The 13,863-nt window shown below is 40.1% G+C and overlaps 1 protein-coding gene across 1 annotated transcript; it reads right to left on the bottom strand.

The window, feature by feature from the left end:
* Positions 1-11,081: 11,081 nt before the first annotated feature.
* LOC137046770 (zona pellucida sperm-binding protein 3-like) lies at positions 11,082-13,029 on the bottom strand. The gene is made up of 8 exons (XM_067424168.1): positions 12,517-13,029; positions 12,217-12,335; positions 12,039-12,142; positions 11,785-11,962; positions 11,556-11,673; positions 11,387-11,469; positions 11,223-11,314; positions 11,082-11,152 (listed from the first exon to the last, which is right to left on the bottom strand). Exons 1-8 carry the CDS (start codon positions 12,961-12,963, stop codon positions 11,082-11,084), a joined length of 1,212 nt encoding a protein of 403 aa, XP_067280269.1. The 5' UTR covers positions 12,964-13,029.
* Positions 13,030-13,863: the final 834 nt, after the last annotated feature.

Here is a 13,863-nt window from a genome sequence, read left to right on the forward strand (position 1 = left end):
TTTGACACAAATGCCACAACACACACCAGTGCTTGGCTTGGCCATTTTGTACAGCATCGAGTGAAGGTGGCTCCTCCCCTTTTAGTTTAATTGATTACCTTTGATTCTCCTCTGGACCTGTAGAGTTTATCCATCTCTGGCACCCACAGCTCTGCGGTTTCTATGTCTGCGTTTACACTGGCACAAAAAAATCTGATTTTTTACTCACATCTAACCCAGATCAAAATTGGTTGCATGCATATAAACGCAAAAATATATATTTTTTTCCATACATTCTGAGCCACTCCCAGATGTGTTTTTTTAAATCAGATACATATCCAATATCTGGACATCTGACCAACGTCTAAATATGAATATCTTATTCCCATTGGCAGTCCAAGCCACCACAAGGCCAGAGTAACACATTTGGCCACAAAGATAGCTTTTTATGTCGTATTATGAAGCAGATGTGCCTGTATAAGCTCACATTAAAATTACTGCTATTATCCGGTCTATCCGTTGTCAGATTGAGCTGCAAACATCCATGACAGATTTGAACTTATCCAAACAGGAAAATAATCATGGCCACCCGACATGAATTTTCCGGCAAGGAGCTAAAAACCGAAACATGAAGTCTAAGAAAGAGATACCAATCTTAATGAAAGAGGAGAAAGAGGAAGACTATTCCACAACTCTGGACCAATAATAGATAAAGCACGGTCACCTCTTGTCTTAAGTCTAGATCTGGGAACCATCAGCAGCCTTTGATTAGAGGACCGTAACGATCTAGCAGGGTTTAGTTTCAATAGATCACAGAGATATTTTGGAGCTGATCCATTTCACCAGCAGCCAGTGCAACGCTTGTAATATCGGGGAAATATGATTACCTTTCCGTGTTCCAGTCAACAGCCTAGCTGCCGCATTTTGGACCATCTGGAGACGACTAATATTGGATTGGCTCATCCCAATATAAAGAGAATTGCAATAGTCAAGTCTCGATGAAATAAACAAATGTATCACTCTCTCAAACTCTGCAAATGTTAAAAACTCCCAGCCTTAGCTAATAATCTTAATTGGAAAAAAATAGATTTGATTACACCATAATCTGCTTGTCAAATTTAAGGGCAGAATCAATAATAACACCCAGATTTTTCACAATGTGTTTTACATTAGGGACCAAATCTCCCAGGTCACCATCAGCACTTGCTAAAACATCAGTGGGCCCAAAAACAATAACCTCACTTTTGCTCTCGTTTAGATGCAAAAAATTTAAGGAAACCAAGACTTATTATCAGACAAGCATGCTGATAAAGAGCTTAACGCTTTTTTGTCGTTTTTCTTTAAGGACATATAAATTTGGGTGTCGTCAGCATAAAAATGAAATGACACCCCGTGTTTAGAAAGAATAGTCCCCAAAGGAAGCATATATAACGAGAACAAAGCAGGGGCCAGAACGGAGCCCTGAGGGACTCCATAATCCAAAGACGATACAGAAGAGGAGAACCCATCAAGACAGACAGAAAATGTTCTAGCATTCAAATAGGACTTAAACCAATTTAAAGCACAACCTTCAATTCCCACACATTGTTCAAGTCGTGAGATCAGAATGTTGTGGTCCACAGTGTCGAAGGCAGCACTTAAATCTAACAGTAAGAGTATTACCGAATCCCAGTCAACAGACAACAAAATATCATCGAAGACTTTTAGTAAAGCTGACTCAGTGCTGTGATGTTTTCTAAACCCAGATTGAAATTCTTCACTAACACCATTTAACTCCAAATGCTTCTGCAATCGCTCCAAAACAACCTTTTCTAATTTTTTTTAAATAAAGAATAAATTAGAAATAGGTCTATAATTTGAAAGAATTATTGGATCAAGGCTAGGTTTTTTAAGCAAGGGTTGAACAGTTGCATGTTTTAAGTATTTAGGAACAACACCTGTAAGAAGAGACTTATTTATTATAGCTTAAATGCTAGTCCCAACAACATCAAAAACCTGCAGCAAAAAATGGGTGGGAAAAATGTCATGTATACATGTGGTAGGTTTAAGCTGCTTAATAATATCCTTAAGTGAATTAAAAGAAAGTGTCTGAAATTCCTTAAAAGGTAAAACACAGAGAGTGAAAACAGATGGATCGTAGCTTGTTAGTACAATGTTTTGTCTTATAGCAACAAGTTTACCTGTGAAAAACTTTAAAAGCTTTGACAAACAGAAGCTGATGCATTAAAACAGACAGTACTCACAGCGCTCACAACTGAATTTAAAATAGCAAAAAGCATTTGAGGTTTATGGGAGTTTTTAGCTGTAATATCAGAAAAGTACTGGGATTTTGCAGCTTTAACTGATTTTTGATATCGAATAAATGACTTGCGTAATATTTCATAGGATACTTGTAATTAGTCTTTTTTCCGCTTTCGTTCAGCTCTACGACAATCCCGTCTAAGTTCAAGTGTGGTACTAGTTACCCAGGGTTCAGCTCTAGAAATGTTCAGTTTTGCTCTTAGTGGAGCCACAGAATTTATTATGTCACTACTGATGGAATTGAACAACATTAAATGATCATCAACATTAGACAGATTCGAAAGGCTATCAAGACTATAACTTTGACAAGCCTCCTTGAAAAGAACAGAAAAAGCATCACTAGAGGATGGAGTAAAAGTGCGAATCTGCTGCGAAAGCCTTATATGTTTTGAGGCTCCATTTAAAATAGGACAAGTAAATATAACAGGCATATGATCAGAAAAACTTAAATCAAGGATTTCAAGATCACGAATAGAGATACCATGCAGCAACACAAGGTCTAATGTGTGGCCCTGTTTGTGAGTTGGACTGTTTATCATTTGAATGAAATCAAAAGAGTCCATCAAATTAGTACAATCCTTGGCCAAGGAATTTATTTCACAACAAACGTGAATATTAAAATCCCCCACAATCAAAAGATGATCATACTGAAGGACAATATCTCCTAAAAAGTTTGCAAACTCAAAAATCCTTATTTGGTTTTGGTGGGCGGTAAATCGCAGCGATGGTTAGCTGATCTGTATTCAGTTCAAATAAGAGAACTTCAAAACTTCAAAACAATTCAGTCTTTTTAACTAAACTTTAAACTAGGTAATGAATTGAAGAAACCTGTAGCTGCTTCATGATCAAACGAGGAACTATACAATTTTTATAAAGATCAGCACAGATTTGTGCAATTTCTTTTGGACTGTCAGATATACGTCCATTCGTCTTTAATTCATGAATTGTGTTATGACTGGAATTATTTCTCTCAAGTTTAAAAAAAGAAGATGAATTTTGTTCACCATGCTCTAACCAACACTGCCTCGATCTGATTAATTCCTTCAGCTTTGGTTCTGCACAACACGTCTAGCTTATTCTGTAAATTAGAGAGTTACACATTTTCCTGGTCAGACAATCTTACTACGGGGTTTTGAGAAAGAAATGCTATTTTAGAAATTATCTCATTTTCCTCAGACCTCTTCTTTTTAGCTAAATCACTACCATATCTTCTTAGAAATTTGCAGACCTCAAATTTGAACAGTTCCCAATAGAGACAAAAGGTTTCTCTTTTGTAGCTTTACCTAAATATTCTAAAATTAAATCTTGTAAATTAAGCCTAACAGACTCATGTTTCAAATGCGAGTCGTTCACTTTCCAGAAAGATGCTCTATAATTATAATCCTGAGTAAGAGACAAATTAATATATATAGCTTTATGATCAGTAGGAGGGGTTACTAAGATATTAACAGATGCATTGTCAATAAATTGTTTGGAAATTAAACAAAAATCAATACAAGATTGATATGAGCCTGCTTTGTTTTGCCGTGTATATGATATTTTAGAAGGAAATATTCCCTTCATATATCCACCAGTTCAAAGCGGTCCATAAATTCGTTTAAGTAATTTCTTGAAGTGGGAAGACGAGGAGGCCATCTATCAAGAGTGTTGTCAAGAACAGTATTAAAATGGCCTCCCATAATTATTAAAGAATCAGGATATTTACCAAGCCAAACCAGTAACCGCTCTTCAACACAGTCTAGTAAGCTTTCGTTATCAGATTTGGAATTATATCCATAAAAGTTAAGCAAAATAATCTTGGAACACTGTGAGTTAAACTCGATCACTAAGAGAAGGTAATGTCCCATAGGATCAGAATCGCTGTGCAAGATGCCACCAGAAAAATGATTTAGTAAGGTACAAACACCCGCTGAATGCTCTGAAGCATGTGAAGCCCAAATAGCATTGCCCCATTGTGAACGCCAAAAGTTTACATCCTGAACGGTGGAATGTGATTCCTGGAAGAAAACAAAATCAGTTTTAAGGTTTTTAGTGAACACAAATAACGGCTTACGTTTAATATTGCAACTCAACCCCCTAGCATTTAAAGAAACAAAAGATAAGGACATGTCAACAACCAACCTTGAACAAAAGCTGTTTCAGTCAGCTGAACAATAGCGTATACTTTGCCAATATATATAAAAAAACGATACTGTGAACAAGTGTATTATTAACACAATACAGACAGACTTAAGAGTCGATGTTTACACCGAGTAGATTCAACCCAAACAGATACGGCTTCATACCACTGCAGCGATCACATAAGTCAAGCATCGCTGCGGCCCGCGGATGGGGATACACCTCCCTCCCTTCAATAAAAGCTCGGCCACCCACAAAGTACACTTTCTTACCCGCTGTTACATCTGTGACTGTATTCTCGGATGTGTTGCTGTTTTTCTCTCTTCCCGTTGTTTTCCACTGTCTCTCCTCCTATTGTTTCTAATAGGTTGTTCCGCCCCAAATTGGACGTGACGTCAGAGAGCGCTGGTTGGTCACGGCGGTGCGGCGGCCCTTTAAAAGAGGAGCGGAAGCGCGTCATCGGGAGAGGGAGAGAGCTAGAGACTGATCTGTGTGATTTTAGTCCTGTGTACTGTTGTAAAACACAAGTTGTATGAGTGAATTATTAGTGAGTGAGCCATGGGTGTTGTTCTTTTAATTTAAGTTACTCCCTCTCCTTTATCACTTGTTTTTTGGTTACTTTAGTGGCATGTGTGCCACGGTAATATTATTTTGCTTGTCATTTATAAACCGTAGGGGCTAGGTGCCTTTTATTTTGTTAATTACATTTTTTTCTCCTGTTTATGTTTAGTTAGGGAGATAGGTAAGACATTGTATTTTTCTTTGGTTCTATTTTTTTGTTTGACAGGGAATTTAGTTTCTTCTGGTATAATTAAGTTTACTTTTTGTTTGTTATTTTGGCCAGGCCTAGCCCTGAAGTTATCCCTGAGTTTTGATTTACTTTTCATTGTTGACTTGTGGCAATACTCACCTTTTTGTCCTCACAAAGAAATTAAAATCAGGACCCCGAGAACGTTCCTTTTAAACGTACTCTGCTTTGGGACTGTTTTTTTTATGTTCACCCCTGCACCCCTAGACCGGGGGTCGTAACATAAATTGGGGGCTCGTCTTTTTTTTTGGGTTGTGAGGAAGAAAAAGGAGAATCTATTTTTTTTGTGTGTACAGTAGACTATTTATTTCTTTATTGTAGTTGTTACAGGAATTGTCATTGTAAGAAATTGTCTTCTGTCTCATCTAGCCTACCTTTATGTGTGACTGCATATGAGGGGTAAGTTCCACAATTTGTTTCTCTTTTTGTCTGTCTGTTCTCATTTGGTGTGGAGAAAACAAATTTGAGTGGGAAATGGAGTTTGACCTGAGCTGTTCCACTCATGGGCGTCGGAAGCCAATAAAAAGTGGGTGGGTCAGTATAAAATATGATAGGTGGGGAAATATTTTTGCGGCGGGGGGGGGGGGGGGGGGATTTCATAGATGTGATTTCCTGCATTATGGTGCGTTTGAGGCCATGTCCCTTTCCCATACCAAAAAAGACCTCAAACCAGTCATACCAATAGTCTAATAAAAGGCTATATTCATTTAACTGCCATAGACATCAACAGTCTCACAGATAATGATAATGAACAAGCTGCATGTTTTTTATGCAGACAGAAAAAGTGTCGTTTACTAAACGATTGATTGGGCCAGACATAATTACAGAAATCACTGAATTATTTACCGTGGCTGTAGAGTAGGGGTAAGCCGCATGGCGTTAAGTTTTAACGCAAATCGAGAGCAGAGGTTCGAATCCGCCTTTTGCCACACTCGCTTTCCCCATCACATATCAGATCGGAAAGGCATTTATTTTCAATAAAAAAATAGAAAATATTAGAAAAGGGGAAATAAAGCGTTAACATGTGTTTAATAATAAGTTTCTTAATAAGTTTCTCGGTTAAGGGGTAGTCAAGGTAAACAGACATGTGCTGAATTAGAGACGATAAAATTGAGTGGGTCCAATATCATTGGTCTTAAAAAGTGGGCGGGTCTTGTCCCACACACACACACAATGTTTCCGACGCCCATGGTTCCACATAATCATGCCAGGCGTCCATCAAGACATTGGTAGCAGCAATGGAGTTAGCACCTGTGTTTGAGCCTTTTCTTTTTTGCTTTGAAGACATGTTTGCACCAGAAGTCAACAAAGTGTCATATAAACAGCTAACATAAGATGAATGATAGAAAAATTGGTCTTTTAGAGCGTAACACTACTTTTTCACGGCCAAAATAAAAGTTGGCAAAGCAGAGCTGATTAAGGCACGTCTTCTCTCTGCGCCATCTTGCGCGCCTTCCCTTTGGGTGGTACTCGGTGTGTTTCGACCGCAGGGTCTAAATGAAGTTACGGTTAAATATTTCCCCCTCCAAACGGCCCTGCTCGCGAGGTAGCACTTTTTCAAAGTTCAGGAACTTTCGAGGGCGGGACTTGGGCGCTGAACATGCTGATTGGTTGAGCTCACGCAGCATTTTATTTCAGCCGGCATTTTTAAAAGTCTTTTGCGAGGTTCGTTCTGCGTTCAGTAAATATCAGTCTTGCTTTCTGTCTGATGGCGCGCGTTCGTCTCAGCCATCTCACGTGCAATGTCCGTAATAGCTGATAATAATATACATTGTCATTTTAAATCTAGCTTTACAAGCTTTCTGAATATGCTGCTGAATCTCCATATTAGTGCTCTTTTCTGTCGTTGTTAATTCCCTGTTTAGTAAACCTATATATAACCAGCAAAAGCAGCTCAGCTTGAATCTCTTCCAGACTCGTTATTAATTTTTTAACAGTCTATTTTTCACCATGTAAACGACCTGACCGATTACTTTTAAGTGTGCATCGTTACATGACGTGACAGCGCGCCGCGCTCATGTTGATGAGAGGAAAGCTCATTTTTCTGAGGGGTTAACTTTTTATTTCATAAGTTATGAAGATAATGTTGGAGTAATGACACAGCGTATATTGCCCCAGGCAGTTCTTACTTTAACTGCGCCTGACAGAAAAAGGTCCTGGTACAAATTGTTCCTGGTAATTTTGGTCGAAACGAGGCTTTAGTCACACCTTTTTCACAATTATTTCTCAAGAAAGTGAATTTCTGTACAGACACAAACTTTCAAAAAAAGTATTTTCACCTAAACGAATGAACACAACAGCAACAAGTGTAAAATGTAACATACAAAAATATTAGTATCACCATTTTTCCTTACTTTTTTCTGTGAAGAATATTTGCATAATCTGAAATATCTATAAAGAACCGTTTTGTTAAAGGTGCCCTAGAATGAGTTGAACAATGTTAAATTGTCCTCTGATATCTACACAGAGGGCATGTGGCTTATTTAAGGGCAAAAATTGTCCAGATCCAGTTTTACAGGTCCATTTACAACCCTACAAATGGTCCCTAGGATGTAATGCTCTGTTTTTGCCTTATTTGGAAGAGTCATGAATATTAATGTTGAGCTCTTCTCTGACTAAAAGACTTAGATTAAAACTTAATCCCTGGTCTAGTCTGTTAAACTTGTCAGAAATTCTCGTTTCTAATCTGCCCTCGTGGTCTATTTTTTTCTCTCATCAAAACCGAATATCATCAGTGGTTGTACATCAAGAGCAGGGACAGTTTTTTGTGCATTTTGTTTCGTGATCTGACTGGAATTAATAGAAAGTCCCTGCAACGTCGTTAAGCGTTAAGATTAAAGCGCTCGTCTGTGTGAAGACTGCATGAGCCGCGAGAGAAATCTGCTCCACTGATAACAGCGACGAGCGCCAGATCGCCTCTTATTTAAAGGGGGGGTGAAACACTCAGTTTCAGTCAATCTCATGTCAAGCTTGAGTACCTATACAGTCCCTGACAAAAGTCTTGTCGCTTATCTATTTTCTAGAAATACCTGATATTAACCTGACTTTTAATTAATTCATTGGTGTTAGAAATAGCTCATATGAAAAGCTAAAACCCTCCCAAATGATGTTTAATGCACTGAAATAAATAATTTTCACAGAAAAAATATTTATCATTTAATCAAGACAGAAAGGTCAAATTTTGGCAAGACAAAAGTTTTGTTGCCTATACAGAAATTGATCAAATTTACTGCAAATACAAAAATATGTCAGCAAATTAAGTTGTGGTGTTGTGAGATCCAAATGTAATATCTTGTATGACTTCCATGAGCTTGAAGGACTGCATCCATGCGGTTTGGCAAGGATTCATACAATTTATTGATGAAGTCATCAGGAATAGCTAAGAAAGCAGTCTTGCATGCCTCCCAGAGTTCATCAATATTCTTTGGTTTCGTCTTCCATGCGTCCTCTTTCATCCTACCCCACATATGCTCAATGATGTTCATGTCTGGTGACTGGGCTGGCCAATCCTGGAGCATCTTGATCTTCTTCGCCTTGAGGAACTTTGATGTGGAGATGGAAGTATGCGATGGAGCACCGTCCTGCTGCAGAATTTGGCCTCTTTTATGGTTGGGAATATAAGAGGTAGCTAAGATTTCTTGGTATTTTAGACTATTGATGTTGCCTTCCACCCTGCAGATCTCTCGCACACCCCATACTGGATGTAACCCCAGACCATGATTTTTCCGCCACCAAACTTCACTGTTTTCTGGGTGAATCTCGGATCCATTCTGGCTCCAGTAGGTCTCCTGCAATATTTGCGGCGACTGTGGTGTAATTCAACAGAAGATTCATCTGAAAAATCCACCTTCTGCCACTTTTCCAGCGTCCATCCTTTTAGCAGGCTGTGGGCCTTGGCAAATGCCACACGGTTTTTCAATTGTCTTTTGTTTAGTGCTGGCTTCTGGGCACTGATTCGACCATGGAGGCCATTTCGAGACAGAATCCGACAAACTGTTCTGGTTGACACAGGGACTTCAGGTGACCAGGTCTCGTGGAGCTCTGCTGCAGTGGAAAATGGGCTGGCCTTGGATTTTCGAGCCAACAAACGGTCCACTCTAGCAGTTGTCTTGCGGGGTCTGCCTGACCTGGGCTTGTCAAAAACGTCTCCAGTCTCTTCAAATCTTTTTTTTATCCTCTGTACTTGACGCTGAGACACATTGAAGGTGTCTGCCACATCAGCAGTGGATCTGGTCTTCAGCCTATTGATAATCAAAACTTTAGTCTCAGGGTGAATCTTAGGCATGTTTGCAGAGGTCTAGTTGCAGTTGATGTGAAAGTCTAGTGTACTGGGGTTCTTTTTATACACACTTGAGACCTAATTGATTCATTATTAGTCACAGGTGAAGCTCATATGACAAGGTGACAACACTTATGTCTTTGCAAAAATTGACTCAGTGGGCTTTACCAAGCTGTGAATATTAGAATACTTTTTGAAAGTTTAGTTTTTCACTGAAACATTATCACAAAAGCTGGTGGAATTAAAATGAGCCATTTCTTGTAAAAAAATCTTGATTAGAAATATATTTCAGCGGCACTTTAGGTCAGTTTGTACACAAGCGACAAGACTTTTGTCAGGGACTGTAGAGTAGTATTGCATCCTTCATATCTCCGAAAAGTCTTTAGTTTTATTACATTTATAAAAAAAAAAGGGCTGTACCGAGTGTTTCCAGAAAAAAACGAGCGCCTGGAGGCGTATCGTGTGGGCGGAGCTAAATAATGATGAGCGCACAAAGCAAGGATGTCCTCAAGCGTGGAGAAGCCCATGGCTATCGAGCTCAGCTAATAGATATATGATCCAGAATCATTCGGAGGCTGAAATAAATTGAACAGGAGAAGCAGCAGCAGCAGGACGTCCGTCTCTGGTATGTACTGTATTTAGTGGCCTGTCAACATTTGTGTGCGTTTACAAAATGGCAGCAGTGATTCCCCCAAGGGGAAGTACTTAGGGAAGTTTGCAAGTGCATGTCAAAGGGGAGAGGAACACAGCATGAGCTGGAGAACAGACACTACAATTAAATACTGAACGTGTCTGTTCAATATAATGATCAAATCACCATGTGAGTCTCACAGCACTAACTGCAGGAGTCAGATTACATTTATCATAAAGGAGCTGATGAGCTCTCGTGATGAGAGCTGAGGTTATCGTCAAAACAAGTTCTCAGTCTGGTGCGTTTTCAGTTGATGCCTTTAGAAGCTTAACTTTCATAGAAATTAGAGACGTTAAAACAGTTACATTGCTTAGCATTGGTCTGTTTAAATGAATGCCTGCAGCTGCAAGCTGAACTGTGAAACTGAGCACACCAAAATTGTCAAAAATCGTGTCTACCACATGTTTGACGCATGAACATTTTGAATCCGGTTGCATGTCCGCAGCAAATTGGACAGGCATAAAAAAAATTGAGCATTTGAAGTGAGAGCGATGCATGTTAAAGATGCTCCAGGTGAAACGGGTCCTAAAACGCCACTCTGACTCTTCATTTAAAAAAAAAAAAAAAAAAAATATATATATATATATATATATGTATTAAGGATTAACAGACACATGTGGTTTAGACAACATACCACCTGGATTATCTTCATTGCATGTAAATTTAAATAAAATTAGGAAACTTTGGGGGCTTTAGGAAACATTTGAATATGCTCCAGGGTTTCTACTGGTACAGAGCCATATGCTAATTGCTGAAGTAACCCTATGGTCTTATGCTATCAGACTTGCAAAGGTACAGAAGGACTGGCAGGGTCAGAGGCAGAATGAGGCACTGTCCAAGTCCAAAGCAGTTAAACCAGACACAAAGGAAAACCAGTCAGATACAAGCAAGAATTGATGTCAGCTTTATTGAGGAACTTTCTTTTGCCCTTGAACCACCACAGGACCAAGTGTAGCCTTGCCTTCCCACTGAACACCTAGAGAGAGGAGAGCCAGGTTAGAGCACTTAAAACGTCAAACGCGACCTTAAGAGCAAAAGTTACTAACCTCCATAGGGAGAAGCAGCAATTCCACCATCAGGACCACATGTTGAGTCACAGCAACCACAAACTTGGTCATTTCCATCAGCAGCAAACCACCTGAACCAAGACAAAGACACCACCTTCAACATGAGCAAAGTCAGCTTTAAAATAAGATAAAGTGCAACGTACCCATTGGCAAATGAACAGGATTTGTGCTGAGCATCACTGGGTGCAGAAGCAATAGTTGCCTTCACAACACATGTTATGTAGATCTGCAAGGGATGACAGACACGTCAGAAAACCAAAGATGATGGGAAGAGAAGTCGAATTAACTCGAATTGATATGCGTAGTACATACAGAAGGACTGGAGCTCTCCTGGAACACGAACGCCTCCAGCTGGATCTGGACCTTGTCAACCTGGGACCGAGGCATGAAGCGGGAGCTGGAAGCTGTAGCCTTGGCATCCACAAAGCACCTGAAGACAAAGAGCAACTCAACTATAGAGAAAATGAGCAACTAGACCCTAGCCATGACTGGTTAAAAAGCAACCAAAACGGTCCTGTAGCATCAAGGGCCATGACCTTACCCATAATTCTCAATGAAGGAATATCTCGGAAGGGAGTTCACGTCAGGCCCTTGAGTGGCCACACAGCTGTCCACAAACACACGCAGAGGCACATGATTGTACTGCTTCACAGATGCCTCAATGTTAATAATGCCACCCAGGAAATAGATGGATGAAGGTCTCTGACTGGACCAATCATCTACAGAGAAAGAGGGAACATTTTAGAAAAATAAAAAATAAATCCTTATTCTTGTTTATCAAAAACCTGTACCAACCCATCATAAGCTTCAGGGAGAACACCAAGGCTTCTTCACCAACCTCCGTTGAGGCATAAGGGACCCATGTTGGCCTCAAGGCATCACTGCTTACATTCTGAAGCCTGTGGTTCATTAAAGGACCCATTAAATGAGCTCCCCGTTGCACGAGAGGAAGTGAAAGTCACAGACCACTTACCTTTGATAGTGGCATTGAACACCAACAACTGCACCCTCGACCCGGGTAATCGGAGTACCTGCAAGAGCCTCAGGGGTGTAGGTAAGAGAGAAGGTGTAGACAAGCTCATCCTCATTCATCTGGAAGAGATTGAAGTAGTTAAAACAACTGTTCCTCACTAAGATGATTGGGTGAACCACCCCTTTAAGAAAGGTTTATACCAGCTGCCCTGGCATTGCAAATACAACAGCCATGTGAACTGACACTCCTTGAGGACTTTGGATATCCTCAACTAGAATAAACAGATTCAGGAGTACTTACCATCTGCACGCTGTTGCAGTCCTGTAACTCATACTCAAAGATGAGCACCTTAGACTGAGAGTCCTGACCAACAACAGGACAGCCGCCTAAAGACAGGCCAGTTGGCTGGATCAAATGACCATTGCTAAACAAGTCCTGCTGGACCTCTACAAGAACCCGGTTCTCTCCGCATTGAACCGCTACGCTGCTGGGAGTCACGGGTTGCCTCAACTGGAAGTTCACCGCCAACTCGCTCTGCAGCTCGGGAACAATGGGATACTTCCAATCCAAAGGCTTCACTGGACCCTGCAACAGCTGCTTCTCCTGAAGGCCAAAAGGCTCCTGTGCAAGGCCTCTGGAGGAAGAACCCAAAGGACTCTGAAACTGAGAAGACACTTGCAAAGTGTTCCGGAGCCCTGGAGGAGAAAGGGCAGGACTTCTGGAAGCTGGATCTGATTTTGGACCCATGCTTCTTGGACTTTGACTGTATCTCAAACTTCCCCATGCATTAGGCAGATCAAATGCAACAATCACAACCACCACTAAGACACCTTTCAGAAACTCCATCATAGCAAACTTTGACACAAATGCCACAACACACACCAGTGCTTGGCTTGGCCATTTTGTACAGCATTGAGTGAAGGTGGCTCCTCCCCTTTTAGTTTAATTGATTACCTTTGATTCTCTTCTGGACCTGTAGAGTTTATCCATCTCTGGCACCCACAGCTCTGTGTTTTGTATCAAAATTTGTTGCATGCATATAAACGCAAAAATATATATTTTTTTGCATACATTCTGAGCCACTCCCAGATGTGTTTTTAAATCAGATACATATCCGATATCTGGACATCTGACCAACGTCTAAATATGAATATCTTATTCCCATTGGCAGTCCAAGCCACCACAAGGCCAGAGTAACACATTGTGCCACAAAGATAGCTTTTTATGTCGTATTATGAAGCAGATGTGCCTGTATAAGCTCAACTTAAAATTACTGCTATTATCCGGTCTATCCGTTGTCAGATTGAGCTGCAAACATCCATGACAGATTTGAACTTATCCAAACAGGAAAATAATCATGGCCACCCGACATGAATTTTCCGGCAAGGAGCTAAAAAACGAAACATGAAGTCCGACACTTTCTGCTTCCTATAGGGATGCTTGTGCTGTTTGAATAGTTTATCAAAGATGGAGTGAAATAAATGCAATATTTGTCAAATACACAGATGTTTCAAAGAGATCATAGTTATTAGGGGTGGGACAAAAAAAATCGATATGCCGATTTATCGCGATATTTCCAGCCACGAGACGTTATCGATACTCTAGCACCAAGTATCAATATATTTTTTGTATAGGCTACATAGGCCT

This window comes from Pseudorasbora parva, chromosome 18, assembly GCF_024679245.1.
Source record: "Pseudorasbora parva isolate DD20220531a chromosome 18, ASM2467924v1, whole genome shotgun sequence".
NCBI lineage: Eukaryota > Metazoa > Chordata > Actinopteri > Cypriniformes > Gobionidae > Pseudorasbora > Pseudorasbora parva.